Below are 17,540 nucleotides of genomic sequence, written 5' to 3'. Positions count from 1 at the left end.
GTGGCCGACGACCACCCGTTGACTTACGGCGTCCCGATTCGTCCCCATACCAACATGTGGTGCGACCATCTTCAGCACGGAACCGAGCCGTTTTTCACGGCACGGGAACGGGAGCTTGATGGTTTGGGGAGATTTCTCCAACCATAGAGACGGGTAGTGAGGGTACAGAGACACGAACAACAAAGACAGGGAGCCAGGGGTGGCTGGTATTGCATGCCAGGCAGGGATTACGAGTTACAGTTGTTCTTCTCTCTGACTTGCTCCCGTCGAGATGACGACTGTCACGATGCACTCGTCAGCTCATTCATCCATCAACAATATACGCACGTACAAATCATTGGTCCTCCCAAAACTTAGCTGAGAACCCACTACGCTACAGCAGAACGTGGCAGGGGAAAAAAAAGGGGGGGGGGTTAATTGGAAGAAGACGGCGCACGAGATTGAGGGTGAGAAAGAAACACAGATGCTAATCAGACGATGCGAGAGAGCTTGGATCAGCCCGAAAGGCCGATCTACACGCAATCCCATTCTGCGCACAGAACCAAAGGGTTGTGTACGCGAAACCTGTCGTGGATGTCGCTGCATCTGTTAGAGTGAAGCGCCAGCCCACCTCCCAGAATAACACCATTATGTGGATTCGCGCCGCTTAAGCGCTTCTGCCACAGGACACTCGGTGAACGCCCGTTCCAAGCATACACGCATTCAGTCAACGCCCGTCTCTTTCCTCATCGACCAGTCCCTCGTCCCCCTCCCTGCCCCCTTCCTCCATTTCCTTGCTCTGTCTTGCAAGCTCTTGGTGTTGCGGCAATCCCGTCTCTCCCCCCCTCTTCCCGAACCGAAATCTCGAATGATGACCTCATGCTGCCGATCGGGAGTGCCGGCAGGGCCTTTGCTTCAACATACGCAGCTGGGGGTGGCGCAGGTCACTTGGCAGCTATTCATGTATGTAATGGTACCTGCACCACTAGAACTCACTTATTGGGGGCAGCACTGGGGACGGTAAGACGAAGCGCAATGCGGCGCGGCGCCGAGGACGCATGGACAGAGTGAAGCGCACAATGCGACGTGTTCGTTGGGAATCTGTGGAGAGTTTGTGCATAGTGTAGCATTCAATCCCACGATGACACGGGAGTCATGATGGCCGTCAGTTCTCAATCTCTTGCATTCCCTTCCTTAACCCCATTGCTATCCCTCCTCCCTGCCCCCCACCCCCGAATCCAGGCAAGTGTGTCAAACTCTACGCAAATGGCCAGCGCCAAGGCGCTGCTCCCGCATCCGGGGGGGGGGGGGTTCATCACCTGCGAACAGGTACCTCAAGACCCCTCCGATTGCTGCCGGCCACCGGCGATGCCGTCCCCGTCCATTTACCGTCTATGCCCGCCCCGCCCTGTCTGGGTTCGTTTTTGGAACCTCTTGTCCACCACGGCTAAGACAACGGAGAAGAGTGTTAGAACAAGAAACGTGAGCGGACCAACATAGACGAGATGCCTCCACGCTTCAGCGTGTCCGAACCCCTGCGACTGTGCAAGGGGTTTTGTAGCCCTCCGAGGAATGAAAAAAAAAACCCCTATTCCAGATCATACCACCCACTCTCGATGCGTGCGGTAGGGTGAAAGCAGAAAATCTATGTCTAGAGCACACGCAAAGACACACCAGGAGTACACGCAGCATCATAGAATTCGCAGGACAGGAATAAAAAATGAAGAAACATAGATGGCATTTCGAGCTGATAAGATAGACCAAGTGGAATTGTAACAGAAGAAGCGAAACAAGCTTAGGTATACTGTGGACTCTCAGTCTTGTATCAGGACTCTGTAAGCTCTACAAAGCCGCGAAGCTCAGGATAGCGCCGGACGAAAGTCTCGTGCATGCGCCAATTCTCAATCCGTAGAGCATGTGCGGCAAACGTGTCGTTGAGCCACACCTCGCCCGTTGTCGGGTCCATGTTGATCGCGTCCACCGGCCGACCTGGCCAATTGAGGAGGCGAAGGCTATTAGCGTAGATGTTCTGAAACTCTTCTGTGGCGTATACATCCTGTCGCTCAATAATGGCGTCGCGCAGAGGGCCTTGCAGCACGAAGTCTACCCATTGTGGGTGAGGGACCGTGAGCTGGCTGGGTCGGGGGGCGTAGTTGAGGACGAGGGCGTTGTAGGACTCGCGGGTGGGCTGTGCCAACCAAGCCAAGATACGCTGGGCAGGGAGGAATAGGGCAAGGCGCTCCACCACATTGGCCATGCCGGCCTTATCGACAAGTGCCGTTATCAGCTCGGCCAGAGGGTGCGGCGCGGCGCCTGAACCGGCACTGTTCACGTCGAGAGCACGTTCGAGGTCGGCAATGTGGATTCGCGGTGCGGGGTGCGTTGGCGAAGGCGGTTTATACTCGAGGAGTGTCTTCAAGTTGACACGCGGAGGCCGGAGAAGCGCGTCAATGTTTTTCGTTTGCGCGAGCCGGCGGCAGTCGTGTGCGAAACTGATGATCCACTGGTCGGCAGCGCAGGTAGGCGCTAGGACAAGGGACGGCATTTCCCAAAAAGACGTGCCCGGCTGCCGAATCAGTGGGCTGACGGCTGCTGCTGGTAGTACAGGGCCGGGTACATATTCCATGGCTCGTGAGGCAGGTAGCCGTTGGCGCCCACCTGGCTGCGATGATGCGAGAGAGGGTAGCCAGCGTCTGCGGACTGGGTGGTTAGCGTCTCAGGATTGCGTTGCACGTACGCCGTTGGCGTGCGTTGCTTACCAGAGTCTACATCGTCATAATCCATCTTGGCGGGAACGCTCCTCGCTTCCATCATGGGCGCCGGGATGCTCGTTGGGATGTAGGCGCCGCCGTACTCGTCCGTATTGGCGGAGGACGACGGGCTGGAGACGTTGGAGGGCACTGAGACGCCAGGACCCCACGACTCCGAGGCATCAGGGAGAGGCACGTAAGAGGGTCCCAGCTCGGGCATGCCGCTATAGCCACCTGACGCCGGGAACGGGGATGATCGCGGGCTCGGTATGGCCCCGCTGACAGAGCTCAGGTTGTCGTCGTAGACTGGGCATCATCATCATCGTGTTAGCGAGTTGATCGCTGGGCTGGGGCTGCGCCATGTGGGCGTGTTGTAGGTTCATGGGGAGCATACCCGAGTTGGGGTACGAGTGGCCGGTGGGCTGTCCTGCGGCCTCCCTGAGGCGGTAGATCTCCTCCTCGAGGGCTCTATTCCTCCGGGTGAGTTCTTGAATCGTCTGCGACTGGTCTCCGCCTCGCTCGCTTTGCAGATCGGCGAGCTGTTGCTCCAGCCTCTCGATGTGTTCCTTGGTGCGTGCGCGAATGGCTCGCTGGGCCTCTCGATCGTTGGCTCTCTTGCGCGCCAACTGGGCGGGGTTCAATGTCGAGACGCTCCTCGTACCTGAAAAGTCGTTCGAGTCAGTCTTACTCCATACCATCATGATGCGGTCGTGATCCTCCCCCGGGTCAGAGCTTTCTGGTGCGGGGGAGGGGATGAAGAAGGATGGAAGGGGGGGGGGGGGGTGCTTACCCTTTCTCTTGGTACCCTTGGCGGGCTCTGCGGAAGAGGATCGTGTCATGGCGAGCAGTTCGTTCGTATGTGGATGATCGTGCGGGTACGTGTTCGTATGCGTGCGCGGATGTGTATTCGCGCCCGTGAACAGTGGGTGGTAGGAGAGAAAAAAAAGAAGATTGTGAATGGAGAAGAAGGGTGGGGGTTTAGCAGAGGGCAGGTGAAAGTGAGAGATCAAGTGAGGTGAGGTAAAGGAAGGTTGAGGTCAGGCTGGGTCGCAGGAGCCGAAGAACTTGGAGGTTATCGAGCGGAAGGAAAGAGGGGTTCTTGTTCGTTTATGTTGTGTTGAGGTTCGCGGTATAGGTATATATGTGTGAGGTGTTGGTGCCAGTGGTCGTGCTCTACTTCTGGGGAATACCTTACGTTTACGGGGTGTGCGGCAGGGGTAGACAGTCGCAGAGGACCCATTGGCATGATATAGATCGATTTATCAGTGTTGAGCTCTCTGCATGTACATACTTGGTAACAGGCGTACTATGTAGGGTCCCCGGTGCCGGCCGGCAAAGGGGTTTCAGGGCGAGAAGCGCAGATGGTATAAGTTCCTGGTACAAGGGCTCATGGGAAGGATGCATCCGGCACAAATGCTAGCTCGCGTCTGAGATGGGTCTGACCATGGGCCATGGGGAGAGGAAGGGTGACGACGGCGACGGCGACGACGACGGCGGCGACGACGACGACAACGGACCAAGTACCCTGGAACACAGCCCTTCCGTTTGTACCTGGGTACGTAACTAGTAGTGACCGGGCTGGCCATTACGGCACCCCTTGGGCTGGCATCATCATGACAGACAGGTTAGACTGGGACCAGGCGCAAATTGCTAACCCACTTCGAGAACTACACACAGATGCAGGGAACAGCTGGGGAGTCGTTCGGGTCGATGAGCTCTGTGGTGACGGATGGATCGTTCAGGGGGTAGGGAGGGGGGGCGTGTTCGGTTCTGGTACCAAGGGGGGGGGGGAGGAGAGGTTACAGTAAAACGCTAGGCCATAGGAGTTTATTGCTACTACGTACAAAGTCCCGTTAGAGCCCTGATCCTTGCTAGGATCCCGGTCTTTATTCGGTATAGTGCAGAACGGGGCCTCCCATGTTGCTTGGTCTTCGACTCTCGAGTCCCAGGAACCCTCATGGAAGGCGAGGAGTGACCGGGGGCCAGGGGGGGCGTGCTCGGGGGTGTGCGAAAGGCCCAGAAGAAGAGGGTCGGGGTGTGTGTCGATGAAAGAAGAATTTTGATGACAACACTGCCCCCCCCCCCTTTCCCCCTGGGCCTTGTAGCCCCATCGATGTCACGGTCGGGGATTACTCTGACGCTCGTCTGGTATGTCCTACCCTTCTCTGATCCGTCTGGCAGCGCCCGGGTCGCCTGGCCAGGGGGGGCCTGTGTTCCTCAGGGAATTAGAGTTTAGGCTACTCCGAATTCGTGTAAAACTCTGTTGGTCTGATGTGCCGCTAGAAACACTGGGTAGATACAGTGGAGTCGCCGTGCACTCAGGTTGTCTCTGGGACGGACCTTTGGATCGCACCGCCTGTCCATCAGACTTTCGACGGCTGCCCAGAGACGCCATTTGGAAGCAACCTGATGACGCTCTACTGACCCGATGAAGCAGAGCAAGAGCAGGAGAGCACGAACGAGGCAAGGAGCCAGAACCAACCAGTGGCCAGCGCCAGATTTGCCCGATCCTTGATCCAAAATCCCACCGCCTCCTTTGCCGAGGTCTCGGAGAAACAGTCCTGGGGGGCTCCTGGGAATACCCGTATCGATCAGCTCAATGTATCTCGACGGTATGCAGTCGACAAACACAATCACAACATACGTATTGTGCAGCCGTCCAGACCGTCGTGGGATCAAGCACACACACACACATACACACACACGCTATCATCGCCACGAGTGGCAAGGCAGCAACTCATCGGCGTTATGCCACTGCCGATGAACGAGCGGCCCAGCGGCATGGAGCTCAGCTCAGGTTGTGTTGCCGAAAGAAACACCGGCCGGTGTGCAAGTGAGATGGAACACAATGGCGGGAAACGCTTGGAGACACAGACAGCTGAACTCGACTGCACTGCATCGCGCCGTCCGTTTCTTCATTGCGAAGAACAATAACCGAGACCAAGGGGATGAGGATACGCCGTCGCCAGCCAGTCAGCCATCCAGCACCAGCCAGACCTATCCATCCGTGGACGCTTCCGAACAGCGACGGCGACATGCCCACAGAATCTCCGATCGCACACTCCATGTGAGGATGGAAGGCGAACAAAGGACGTGACCAAAGACCCCCGGCTGGCCCTTAAAAACACAGAAGGTGAGCTTAAGCGTGTTCTTTAGACTACCCGCTACGGAGAAGTATAGTGATTTTAGACCTGGCAGATGATGATTGCCGACCTTCTTTTCCGTTCGCTGCCTCTCTGGCTCAAGCGTCAGGCATGGCGAATAGCCCCATTGCTTTCGACACCGTGTCATCACCCTTTAATCATCCCTTGTGGCCGTGCTTGTCTCCTTGCTTCACTCTCTTGACGAGCAGTCTGTGCCGCAGTCCTCGATGGAGCTCGATGGAGACAAAAATCAACCGCGGTGGCAGGTGCCAGGCTGGTGGCAGTAGAAGGCGAAGAATGAGTGCAGTTGGCATGTGCAACGTCTTGCCGGAGGCATTGAAGGGTTCTGGCAAACGTGATGAACAAGGAACTTCGTCGTTCGGAAAAGCTGGGCAGAGGCAGCCGTGTCGGCCAAGCTCAGCTTGCGCCCCGGGGGAAATGCCGAGCTCATCCAACAACTGCCAGATTTGCCAGTGCAGATCATCTCCCATTCCCCGCATCTACGCAGTTTTTGAGCTCAACTACCACTACAGCGACAAGAGAGAAAGCCATTTCAGCAGAGCCGAGACCGAACCAAAACCTGTGGTCGACAGACATGAAGCTACTTTGGAGGAGCTGTGGTGCCAAAGCGGCTGAGCCCATGCTGTGTGTCGGCATTAAGGCCGCCGGCCTCGCCGGTGCCGTACAACGCTGCGAAGATTTACCTTGATGCACTGCGCAACCTGGATTGTCTACATCAACAATCATTCACCATGACGGCCATTCTACCTTTTTACGAGATCAGTGGCGCTGCGTGCCGACTGAATGGATCGTGGCTGCCCGACTCTCCTTGTCCCTCAATTCCAGGCTTCCTCAGCCATTAAATCAGGGCCACTTCTACTGTGATCCAGGGACGCGGCCCCCGAGAGGGGCGGCCGACTCCACAAAGCGCACCCGATGGTTGTGGGTTAGGCGTACGCAATGTCCTGTGGGTGTCGCCAGCCACACGGCCCGCTACTCACCTCAATGTGAACTGGTTGATTGAGCCATCTTGACACAGGAGAAGGAGTCTGATTAGTTTGTCGGACCAGCCTCGATGCTGGCGACGCTTGCGACTTTGGAAATCGGAATGATCGATGGAGCAGCAGCCTTTGGTCAAGCCATGTACAGCAATAACCTCATGTTCGGGGAGGTGGAAGAGACAGCGGACGCGGGATTACGCACCACCTCTGATCCATCAGGTGGTTTGGGTCCGGGCGCGCAGGGTACGTACCGGGGTACGTCGGCAACACACGGGCGTGGAATGTGTAGTACCGAAGCGATGGGTGGTTGGCCCAGTCCCCCGGCTTGGGATTTCTTTCAGACCCCTCCAACAGCGGTCGCAACTCGGACTTGACTCCGTTTGCGGGACGAGCTATCGGGCAAGGCATCGAAAGGTGATATCCTGGTCCGTAATGGTGGTTGCGACACCCAGTAGTCTGCGTGACAACTCATCGTACCCAGTACTGGCCGGGTGGCTCCGTAGTGGCGCAATGGCTGTCGTTGCCGCAACAAAAGGCAGGGCCAGGCCTACTCCTTCATGAGCGCGAATCTGCTCGGTGTCGCGGAGCGCTGAGAGGGAAAGAAGCTGAGGCATAGATTGAGCCAGCAGCGGAGATACTCAAGTGACTTTGGTTCGCTGGTTTTTTTTGGGGGGGGGGGGGTTACTTTGGGCGGGGGAGCTTCCACAACCACCAGCCACTCAGGAGCGAGCTTGCAACCTAGCCAGCCCAGCCGACAGAAGCCAAGGCAAAGATTTGGCTTTCGGAGAATCAGAGCCTATGAGCACCTAAAATGGCAATCGGTGAGAAAGCGGCTCCACCTGCCTGGCTCGGGCGTGCCGAATTAAAGCAACTCCGGGCCATTTTCAAAGCTGGTCGACATCAGGGAGGCTGCGGCGTGAGTAAAGACATGCTCACAAGTTAGAAGCCTCGCGAAGATGTGACAGGATATTCTATTCCTTCGCTTTAGACTCCCAGTTCACGTCAATATGCATGCAGCAAATGGACACACCACAGGCAGGGAAGCAAGACAGCCTCTACGAGGTCAGATCGATTGGGTCATCCTTGACAGCTTCCACAAGTTCTCCCAGCCCCCCTACTGCTGTCGGTCCACTCATGCCACTCGGTGGAAGCGCCCAGGGAGGCAGAGGGCTGCAATAACTCCATTTGCCTCCCGAGTCCTCGTATCGAAGACTGTGAAGGAACAGAGACAGCTCCTGATCACCTGGGTCCGTGTAGAGCGGCGTGTCGCACGTCTTGCACAGTTCACCAGAGAGCTTCTCAGCCCTTCGTTTGTGGTACAAATCCACCATTTCTTCGTGGTATGCTACTGCGTCAGCGACTTCTTCTTTACCCATCTTCTCGAGACGCGACATGATATCCTCATCCGTGTGCGTAGTCCCGTCATCGTTACAGCCGAGATCGAACCCCCAGACTCTTTGGTTGGCGTATATCGGGTCGTTCTGGATGGGATAACCGAGGAACTGCAAATGCACGCGGATCTGGTGCGTCCTGCCGGTCAGGGGCAGACAGCGGACGATGGAGTAACCCTTCTTGGCAGTCCACGGGCGCTGCTCCTCATCTGCGGCTTCCTCGGGCGTCTTGGGTCTTTGTTCCGGCCCCCCGTCGACATCGGACAACGGCGGAGGGTAGTAGGCCAGGCGCTTGAAGACGGTACGAGCGAATTTGCCGTTGGCACGGACACGGTTGAGACCCAGACGGGGTGATATCTGCAGCAGCGGCTGGTCGCAAACCACCTCGCCATCGGGAAAGTGGCCGATGACCCGGGCGACATACTCTTTGCGCACCATGCGCGCCTGTATTTGACGGCTGAGGTCGGTAGCAGCCTGCGCAGTCTTGCCGAAGCACAGGATACCACTCGTCAGACGATCGAGCCGGTGACAGGGGCGGGGCATGAAGTGCGCACCACGCTCCGACTTGAGGATCTCAACAACCGAGTTGAAGTTGTAGCGGCCGGCGGGGTGGACCGGAACGCCCGCCGGTTTGTTAACGATGAGATAGTCATTGTCCTCGTGAATGACGGCAATGGGCTCCGCCGTGACGGGCGGTTCGTGGCGATGGGAGGTGTGACTGACTAGATCACCGTTTCTGATGACATAATCGGCGCCAACGACTTTGCCGTTCGCCGCAATTTTGCCATCGTCCATGCATTTCCGATAGTACTCGGGTGTTCGGTCCCGGAACTCGCAGGAAAACACGTCTATCAAGGTGCGACCACGCCAGCGTTCCTTGCAGTAGGTGTTGAAGGTGTGATAATACGGTTCCACTTTGCGCAGGCCATCCTCAATGACGTAGGGACGCGGCCAGGGTCCTTCGAGAGGGGTGATGATTGTGTCCGGGAGAGCATTGCCATGATCGGGTGTCCTTTTCTTCTGCTTCTTTTCTGTCTTCCGAGCGGGCGGCAGCGCTGTCTGCGCTGCCTCTGCCTGTTCCACGGCCAGCTGCGAAGGCACCGGGTCAGGGGGCGACGAAGATGTCATGGGCGAGGCGACGATGGATCGGGTCAACCGCACGAAAGGCGCCAAGAGACGTCCGAGGGCAGCCACTTTGATGATTGGGGTGGTACCAGCCTTGTAAGGACGGACTGGTTGATGCGCGTGATGGGGTGGTGCGGTAGCGCAGCAGACGACGGTGACGCAGAGCAAGGTGTTTCGACCTCTACTCATCTCAAACGGCCGCTGAGGATGCGATCTGCGTCGGGAGTCAGAAAATATTGGGCGGTGAGTCGCGGCAGATTGGACCGGTCGAGCCTCGCATGGTCTGTGCACGATATCACCCGCGCTATCCCCCTCGCCGCCAAATCAACAAGCCTCGGTTCCGGCTCATCATTTGTGGCCTCGCCCGCTATATCTGTCTTGAGTCGGCTCCGTCCCCTGATCGCCCTCTGTCACTTGCGGAGGGGAGTGAACGATACTCGACCGACACGCATAATGCCATTCCCAGGTCCATGTACACAGCTTGCTTCTTAACCACTACCTGAATAGTTTCGGGATCTACCAGTCTAGAAACCTGGAAGAACCGCCCCTCCCCCCACCCTTCTGGTCTGTTCCTCTTCTCTTGACGTATCAACTTCTTGCAATTACCCACCGCCAGTCCACACCACCATCGGCCTTGTGTGCGCTGTCCAACGAACACCATACAACAGACCACGAGACCATGGCTGCCTCGCACCGAGAGCTCAAACAGCGTCGCCGGCAGGATTATCACTACATTCTTGACTACCGGACGCGATGGTGGGTGCCTCTTTCCCATCCAGTTGTTCCATGGACTTGAGAGGGGGCGGGGGCGTGCAATGAATAACCATGAGCAATCCAGGGCCGATAACGACATGTACCAACACATGAACAACTCCGTATACAATTTCTTGTATGACTCGGTGGTCAACACCTACCTCATCGAACACTGCGGACTTCAGCCGGCGTCTTCCCCGCAGCACGGCGTGGTCGTGCATTCGCACAGCGATTACTTCGCATCCATTTCATTCCCAGCTGTAGCCGAACTGGCCTTGCGCGTCAACAAGCTCGGTAAGACGAGCGTCACCTATGAGATTGGTCTCTTCGAAAAGGGTGTTCAGGACGTCAGAGCTGTCGGGGAATTCATTCAAGTGTTTGTTGAGCGGTCTACCGGCCGGCCTGTGGCCTCTGGTATGAGTCTCGAGATGCGCCGCGGTCTGGAGCGCATCCATGTCGGTGACCGGGCCGGTGCTGATAGCCCTGCCGGTGCCGTCATGGCGAAAACCACCAGCAAACTCTGAACAAATCCACTTGTTCCGTCTCCTCCAACATGGAGCGGATACGAACCCTAGAACGCCGCACCGTTTCTTACTGGCCACATCGTAGCGATGCACGTCAACGGGTCGTGACACATGTCTACGCTTTCGGGAACGCAGTACTTAGGTCAAATGGCAACGCCGTTCAAATAGCATATGCATATTCCATGAGGTCGCACATGATCGCCGCCCCCCAATATGCATGCCAGTGAACCATATCACGCTGCTCATTGGCTCCGCGAAGCTCCGAGACACATTGGTCGTCGTCGGCGTTGTTCCCGACATGCGACCGGGCTATCTGCGCCATGACTCAGGACTATCTGCACGCTACTGCGAGCTGGCATCGGCGTTAAGGTCTTCCTTTCTTACCCTTGGCCCTGGCAGCTAGCTTTGCCCCATAAATCACGCCGATGCCGGCGGCGGGTACGAGGTGAGCCAACCAGTATGCGCACTTGTTTCTAGTATACCCATTTAATTGGAGCCAACAGTAGCGCCGGCAGATTCCTTGGTGGTAGATGGACCCAAGACCTCTGCGCCAGCTCGCCAGGAGAGGGGGAGGGCGTCAATCGATGAAGAGGAGAAGGACGAAACTGGAAGTCGCGACGAAGGATGCAGAGAAGAAGCTTGAACAGCGGAGCCTCAGGCGATCTGCAGTGGCACCGAGGAGTACCCTTGGGGCCCGAGTGGTGGGCAAGAGGAAAACCGTGAGAGGAATGGTGTCACCATATCGCCGGTGGATTCTTTGTCTTGCACAGATGAGCAAATGATGCACTTCCGACTGGTCAGCGCAAAGAGCGTTTTAGCCTTCCGATTGCGAAACAAGAAACGTGGTCTGTCATGCAAGTAGCATTCAGTCTTGGGACTTCGGCAGACTCAAACTCTGTTTGCTGGACTCCGGGCCAAGTACCGGAAGTTCCATCCATGGGCATTCCTTCCAGAAACCTTCTGGCGGCCTCTTGGGCTTCAGACCTGTTAGCACCTGCAGCTCATGCAGCTCCTGCAGCACCGGAACGCTTCCAAGCCCTTCCAGAAGGGCGAGCGACTCAGCTTGCCGCCCACGCCGGCTGCTTGGCTAACGGCCTAGACGGTGGGCACGCACCAGTTCTTTTGATTGCTATTCGATCTCGCAGAAGACTGGTCTTGAATCTGTGCTGTTACTACCTCAAGGTACTTTGACCGCCCACCCTCCCGACATCCGTTAGCCGTCGGTCGTTATAGTGTAGGTGGGTGATGAATTGGTCGTGACTATTTTGTTCGGTCACCATGTCTTTGTTTTTTTTTGGGGGGGGGGGGGGTTCGTTCCATGTTCCTGCCCGTCCCTTCTGCTCTCACTATGACTGGTGGCGTCTCAGCTTGATGTGTGAACCACATTTCCGGTCGCTTCTGATCGCCATTGGAAGATGAGGACATCGGGGCAAAACAGACAGCGCGGCGTCGCACGCCTCGTACCGCTTCTTGCCAGTTGCTGGACACCCTCCCACGCCAGGTCTCAGCTCACCATCCTTCACCGCCGTTGCTCAGCCCACAGCATCCGTTACACTGAGCCCCAGCCCTGGCCCGAGCCATCTTTTCCTTTCGACGGCAGCAGCTGACATGGCCTGCGCGACGTATCGCAGGAACCCCCTCCCCCGCCCCCCCCCCTTGTTCATTGGTCAGTCGTATGCGTTGTGAATGCATCGCATCTTCCCTCGCCACGTAAGGTACCTTCTCACCATGCATGATGTTTCCTCATTCAGTTCGTTTGCCACCCTCCCCCCGAGTCCCGAGGGAGGGAGACGGTACGTTTGCGATGGGCACGTGCTACGCTGGCCTGTCTGCCTACGCCGATAAGTCAACGGTACCCGACCGTGGGCAGCGGCAAGGGGTGGAAAACGTGGCCGGTACACCATCTTGCTGGTCGGGGCCGGTGTCTGCCCAACCTGCCTCCGCGGCGGTACCCCCTGTCGCCCCCGCTTGACATCCACGTTTTGTCGTTTTGTGTGTTCATCACTTCCCATGTTGGCTTGGGCTGCGTCTGGCGCCAACGACTCTCCATCTCTCTCTCTCTCTCTCTCTCTGTCTCTGCCTGTTCGTTCCCGAGAGTGTCGCTGTCGCCTCTGGCGTTTTTTTTTCCTATGTGGTGAAACCATGCTCTCTTAGCACGGGTTGATGTTCTATGGAACCCCCTTTCAGAAAAGCCAGGCCTTTCTTCTACGAACCAGATTGGACGAAGGGCAAAGTGAGAGGTAGGAAGCTCGGCGCGGGCCAGGATTTGGACATGAACTGTGCAGTAGAATGCAAAATGTAGAGCGGATCGAGCGGGCGGAACCCGCTTCGATAGACCGCCGCCGGATACCGCGCGCGTCAATCTAGGGTGCCTGGGAATGCTTGGTCTAGCAAAGTGCATGACCCGATATCCGATCAAACCTCCTTGTAGGGCCGGCCGCAAGCACATGGCCCCCAGGCTACCCGCCACAAGCGTCTGTCTGTCGGTCTGTCTGTCTGCATTGCTGCCTGGCCTGTAGTATATGCCCCATCGCTATCAACACCACTTCCATCGAACTTGGGAGTGCAGAGGATGGAAGGGGCGGAGACAGAGGCGGAGGCTGCGCACGGCTATGTCATCTGCATTCGCGCCATCCTCGTATGCGCGCTTGCGAAGCCTGTGAGGCTGACGAGGTTGTCACAGCCAATCGTCGCTACTCTACCCCTTTTAAGGCAGATATGCTGTGTACTCACTCACACACTCGCCCCGCCCATCACGGCACAACTTCAAAGATGGCGGTGCCGCGTAACAAGTTCGTCAACTTGATTTGGAGTTAACCATCTTAGCCTCGAGCCTTGAAACCTCTTCTGTACGCCTTGCAGTTCTCTCCACCCATTTGGTCTGGGCGCTGGCCCCCGCTGCGGACTCGTCCCTCTCCGTCCGCACCATCGTGACCCCCTCGTCCCCATGCCTGACTCGCCCTTGACCTGGTTCTGCCAGAAACAACATGGTATCATGCCTATCAGTAGGTAGCTGGTCGTTAGTCTCTGGGTCTCAGGGCTTAGCACCATGCGTCTTGTTCGCGCCTCTTCACGCGCGTCCGTTCAAGGTAGCACATATGAAGTCGCGTGTAGCCAGGCATATCGCGCGTAGCCGGGCATAGCGCGACAGTCACCTCTACATGTACCTACCTAGCCACGGGCAACGGGCAGCTCCCGGCGGCTTGGCGAGACAGGAGCGTCCCAAGGCGTGCTCCGAATGCGTCCATCGCCCCTTCCTGTCCCGGCCAGACGACGGTGGGTGAGCCGCGTGCCCTGTGCAGGGCCGGCGAGCTACGCAGGGAAGGAGCTTGCGGCCTAGGCCTACGCGGTAGACTCGAGGCGGCGTTGTGAACAGCCCTGCGGACATAGAGTTCAGGTGTCTCCTGTGCCCACATCATGATGAACCAGGCGGGCTGGCAAGGCTAGCCCGCATAGGGGCTATCTTGCCATCTTCGCACCTGCATCACGTCTCGAGTGCTTCAGAGCCTTTCTTGGGTATCCTGGGACACAAGCTCGCTCACTCCCGGGGTGGCGGGAGCAAGTCGCGACCTGTGCCCTTGATTCGGACCCTGTGTGCCTCTACCTCTCTCTCTCTCTCTCTCTCTGCCAGCAATCACGAGGTTCGATAGACGTGGTCAGGCAGGGAGCTCATCTGTGGCCGTGCTCCATGCAATGAGCGACCTTGCTAGTGGCCATTCCGAGGCAGGCAGTTCCATGCGCCTTGTGCCAACGGTGAAGAAAGAGCGAGTGATTGCGCGACCTCACCACGATCTCTGCTCTGAGGCGTGGCCGACATCTGGGTCTGGAGCGAAAGGGTATTGTCGGCTGTGATCTCCCTGGGTTTCGAGGATGCCTTCTCGATCCACAATATCAAGGGTTCCTATATCAAACCGCTATCTCGGGCCATCATGCAATATTCCAGTGACGGTCTGGACGCGTCCGAAATCTATTCCATGTGCGCTGTATCTGGTGATGTGAACAAATTTGGGTCCGGGGGACAAAGGCAAGTTCCGACCACGTATCTGTCGACGTCTCCCAAGTGTATTGTGGTGAAAGTTTGGTGATGGAGACACAGGCTGACGTGGCAGTTGAGAGAGGAGCTCATCTCAGTTTAAGGTAGTCACTATGCAGGGTCATGGGTAACACGACCCAATACAGCCCCCACGACGCTGAAAAAGGCCGTCGAGGGCAGCAGGCCAGCCTACCCAGGTCAGGTAGTTTTGGGTGACTGTATATCTCGACTTGTCGATGACGGCGTTACATTGTTGCGCCAGCGTGACTACATCTTTTGGTCCACACCAGGGCACAGCGCATGAAGATTCTCGTTCACTGGGGGAGGGAAAGGTAAATTACTGCAGCCGCACCGGTCCATCGCCGCCGATTACCTTGAATCTGAGTACGACCTGCCCTTCCCCTGGTTCGCATTAAGATACAGAATATCAAGACTGATGCGAGCCGACAGCATTCCAAGCTGGCACCTCCTCCACATGAAGCTGTCATGATGGGTTCATCCCATGCCATCCCTTCTCGGTTCCCCGGACCGACGGACACCACGATCAAGCACCTGAGTCGAGCATCAGCGCAAGACCATCGCCAATCGTGAAGCCAGTGGCGAGTCCGACGGAGCGGGTAGGGCTGGACTGTATTATTGATTCAGGGTGCAGTGGTGCCGGCATACTCGCCCCTCGAGGATCGCCACACATTCTCTTCACCCCCTTTTCCCCTGGGACAGATTCTGAATAATGTATTTGTCAGGCTGCATCCATCCACAAATCGGTGCTGCTCCTCTCAGCTCCCTGGTCTAGCTTCTTCATGGTCCCGATACCAATCACGACGCGGCGCGTGTACCGAGAAGGTGTAGCAATCCCGCCCTCATACTGATGCTGCATGTGTCAGTCATGTCTGACTCAATAGCCCAACATGGACGACCTCATGGGGCCGCCGTAGGGCTGAAGCTGCTCCTATAATCATACGATCCCCTGTCAAGTCTGGAAAACTAGTCTTAGACGCAGCCATTTTCCTCTTCAGCAGTTTGAACCCGTTTCATGGCATGACGACGCAACTCAACAGCGCTCGCACGAAGTGGGAGCCTGGCTTGGGAAGTTCGAATCGGCATCAAACGGCACTCAACCCCTGACGCCCCTGACGATGCACCTGTATCATCCCTCAACCAAGTCGAGCCTGGCTTGCTTCAGCGCAACGGTCACCGCCACACTAGGACGGCGCCTCGAAGAATAGAGGTTTGCACTCAAACCAGGCACCATGGAACCTGTCGGAAGCTGTGGTGGACATCTGATATACGTCATCCATCCGTTGGTACTTGGAGCGTGACAGCTTCCGAAACAGCAATACATCGAGGCTGCCGTGGATGTGAGGCTGTATACTCTGGAAGTTTCAGAGTCGCTACGTGTCTCAGCTTCACGCGATAAATCTGTCACCATTCAGTCTATTTCCTGTAGAAACGCAACATTTCTTTGAAATTGAGTGTTTTCCTAAGTGGCACCCTTGCATAATGCAATTCGATGTAACATATACATGTAACATAGGTTGTCATTTGACAAGTGTTAGCGGTGGTCAAGTGGTTGGCCTTCGCTATAGCGAAGTCCTGAAGAGTAATAGGGGTCTGCTGTATATTCATCTTGGCATCTACTCAAGCTGGTCGTTCCCCGGACCGAAACACACAGCTGGATTTGCGAGCTTTTAAATTCAAGACACCGCCAGCAAATGAATGCCGAACAAGTTAAAAAGTCGTCTCGTTACATTGATGCGACACTGGGGACATATTTCAGTGCCGCAGGGGAGACGGCGGTCAATTAAGCTTATCGTCTTTCATAACTGGAGCTGGAAACTTGACTACAGTGGTTCGTTGCACAAACCTTTGAAATTAAATGTGAAGTCCCGCCTCATTGCAGCATTTTTGGACTTGGATGGCTGACGACATTCTCGATTCGGTGACATACGGACCCTCCTGAAGAAGAACACGTATTGATGCACATTTTGTGGCCAAAACATCGTACCCGGGAGATAGCCAAGACTGACGGGACAGCAGAAAAACCTTTGCATGATATTGTGGTATTCTTGCGGAAAGCCTCGAGGGCCAAGAAAAACAACAGCCAGTGAACGCCAGCCCAATGAACACTCCTTTCAAACCCGCAACGAATGCAACCCAAGCTTGCTCATAGGCAAGAACGGAACTGTTGACTATCTGCAGGATGTCGACCTCAACGTCCTCGGTAGTCTGGCTTTCTGGCCATGTTCACGGGCGGGGGTTCATCATCGGTAGGATATGGCAGAGGAGGAGCCCCATGCGGGCCTCGAGGCGACATCTGCCGCTCGGGTAGCGGCGTCTTGGGTGGTAGAGGAGGCGGGATGCGTTGCGGAAGCTGAGGCTGATGAGAAGGATGTTGCCCGTTCGACCCTTGCCATCGCGGATGCTCATCAGGGCTCATGATAGCAATCTTATCGGCCCCTGCTGCGTGCCGGTACTGTGCTGGAGTCGGCGCAGTGATGACCAACTTGTCTGAGTCGGGAGAGGCCGGGTCAGCCACCGGTGGCGCCAGTTGAGCTGGGCGGCCCGACGGCGATCCCGTCATGGGCGGCGGTGAGTGCAAACGCTCGCCTGAGCTTCGGGGTGAAGGTGTGGCGCCGAAAGGCAGCTGGAGATTGTCGGTTCCAGATTCGTAGGACTGCCGGCTTCGTGGCGTGCCAGGTGCTGGCCAGCTAGGCTCATCACCTGGCAGCTCAACAGCGAAAGGCATGGACGTGTCGGATGACTTGACCAGTTCAGGTACATTTGGCAAGCGGGCCAAACGTTGATGGGCCTTGTGTATCTTGGCCATTTTGGATGTCGCGC

General features: G+C 56.7%; 3 protein-coding genes across 3 annotated transcripts; 1 reads left to right on the top strand and 2 right to left on the bottom strand.

Moving 5' to 3' along the window:
* Positions 1-1,804: 1,804 nt before the first annotated feature.
* On the bottom strand, positions 1,805-3,568 carry VDBG_04299 (conserved hypothetical protein; the record flags this gene model as incomplete). The annotated part of the gene is made up of 4 exons (XM_003006300.1): positions 1,805-2,672; positions 2,717-3,035; positions 3,124-3,390; positions 3,520-3,568. The coding sequence occupies 4 exons, from the start codon at positions 3,566-3,568 to the stop codon at positions 1,805-1,807; spliced, it is 1,503 nt and encodes a 500-aa protein (XP_003006346.1).
* A 4,360-nt stretch (positions 3,569-7,928) lies between these two features.
* Positions 7,929-9,578, bottom strand: VDBG_04298 (pseudouridine synthase; the record flags this gene model as incomplete). The annotated part of the gene is made up of 1 exon (XM_003006299.1): positions 7,929-9,578. One exon carries the CDS (start codon positions 9,576-9,578, stop codon positions 7,929-7,931), a length of 1,650 nt encoding a protein of 549 aa, XP_003006345.1.
* Positions 9,579-10,068: 490 nt separating this feature from the next.
* VDBG_04297 (thioesterase family protein) lies at positions 10,069-10,666 on the top strand (the record flags this gene model as incomplete). Its single annotated transcript, XM_003006298.1, has 2 exons — positions 10,069-10,145; positions 10,228-10,666. 2 exons carry the CDS (start codon positions 10,069-10,071, stop codon positions 10,664-10,666), a joined length of 516 nt encoding a protein of 171 aa, XP_003006344.1.
* Between the last annotated feature and the right edge of the window lie 6,874 nt (positions 10,667-17,540).

The sequence above is a fragment of the Verticillium alfalfae genome, genomic scaffold, assembly GCF_000150825.1.
Source record: "Verticillium alfalfae VaMs.102 supercont1.4 genomic scaffold, whole genome shotgun sequence".
NCBI lineage: Eukaryota > Fungi > Ascomycota > Sordariomycetes > Glomerellales > Plectosphaerellaceae > Verticillium > Verticillium alfalfae.
Note: the sequence above shows the minus strand (reverse complement) of the source record. Positions and strands in the feature narration are given on the sequence as shown.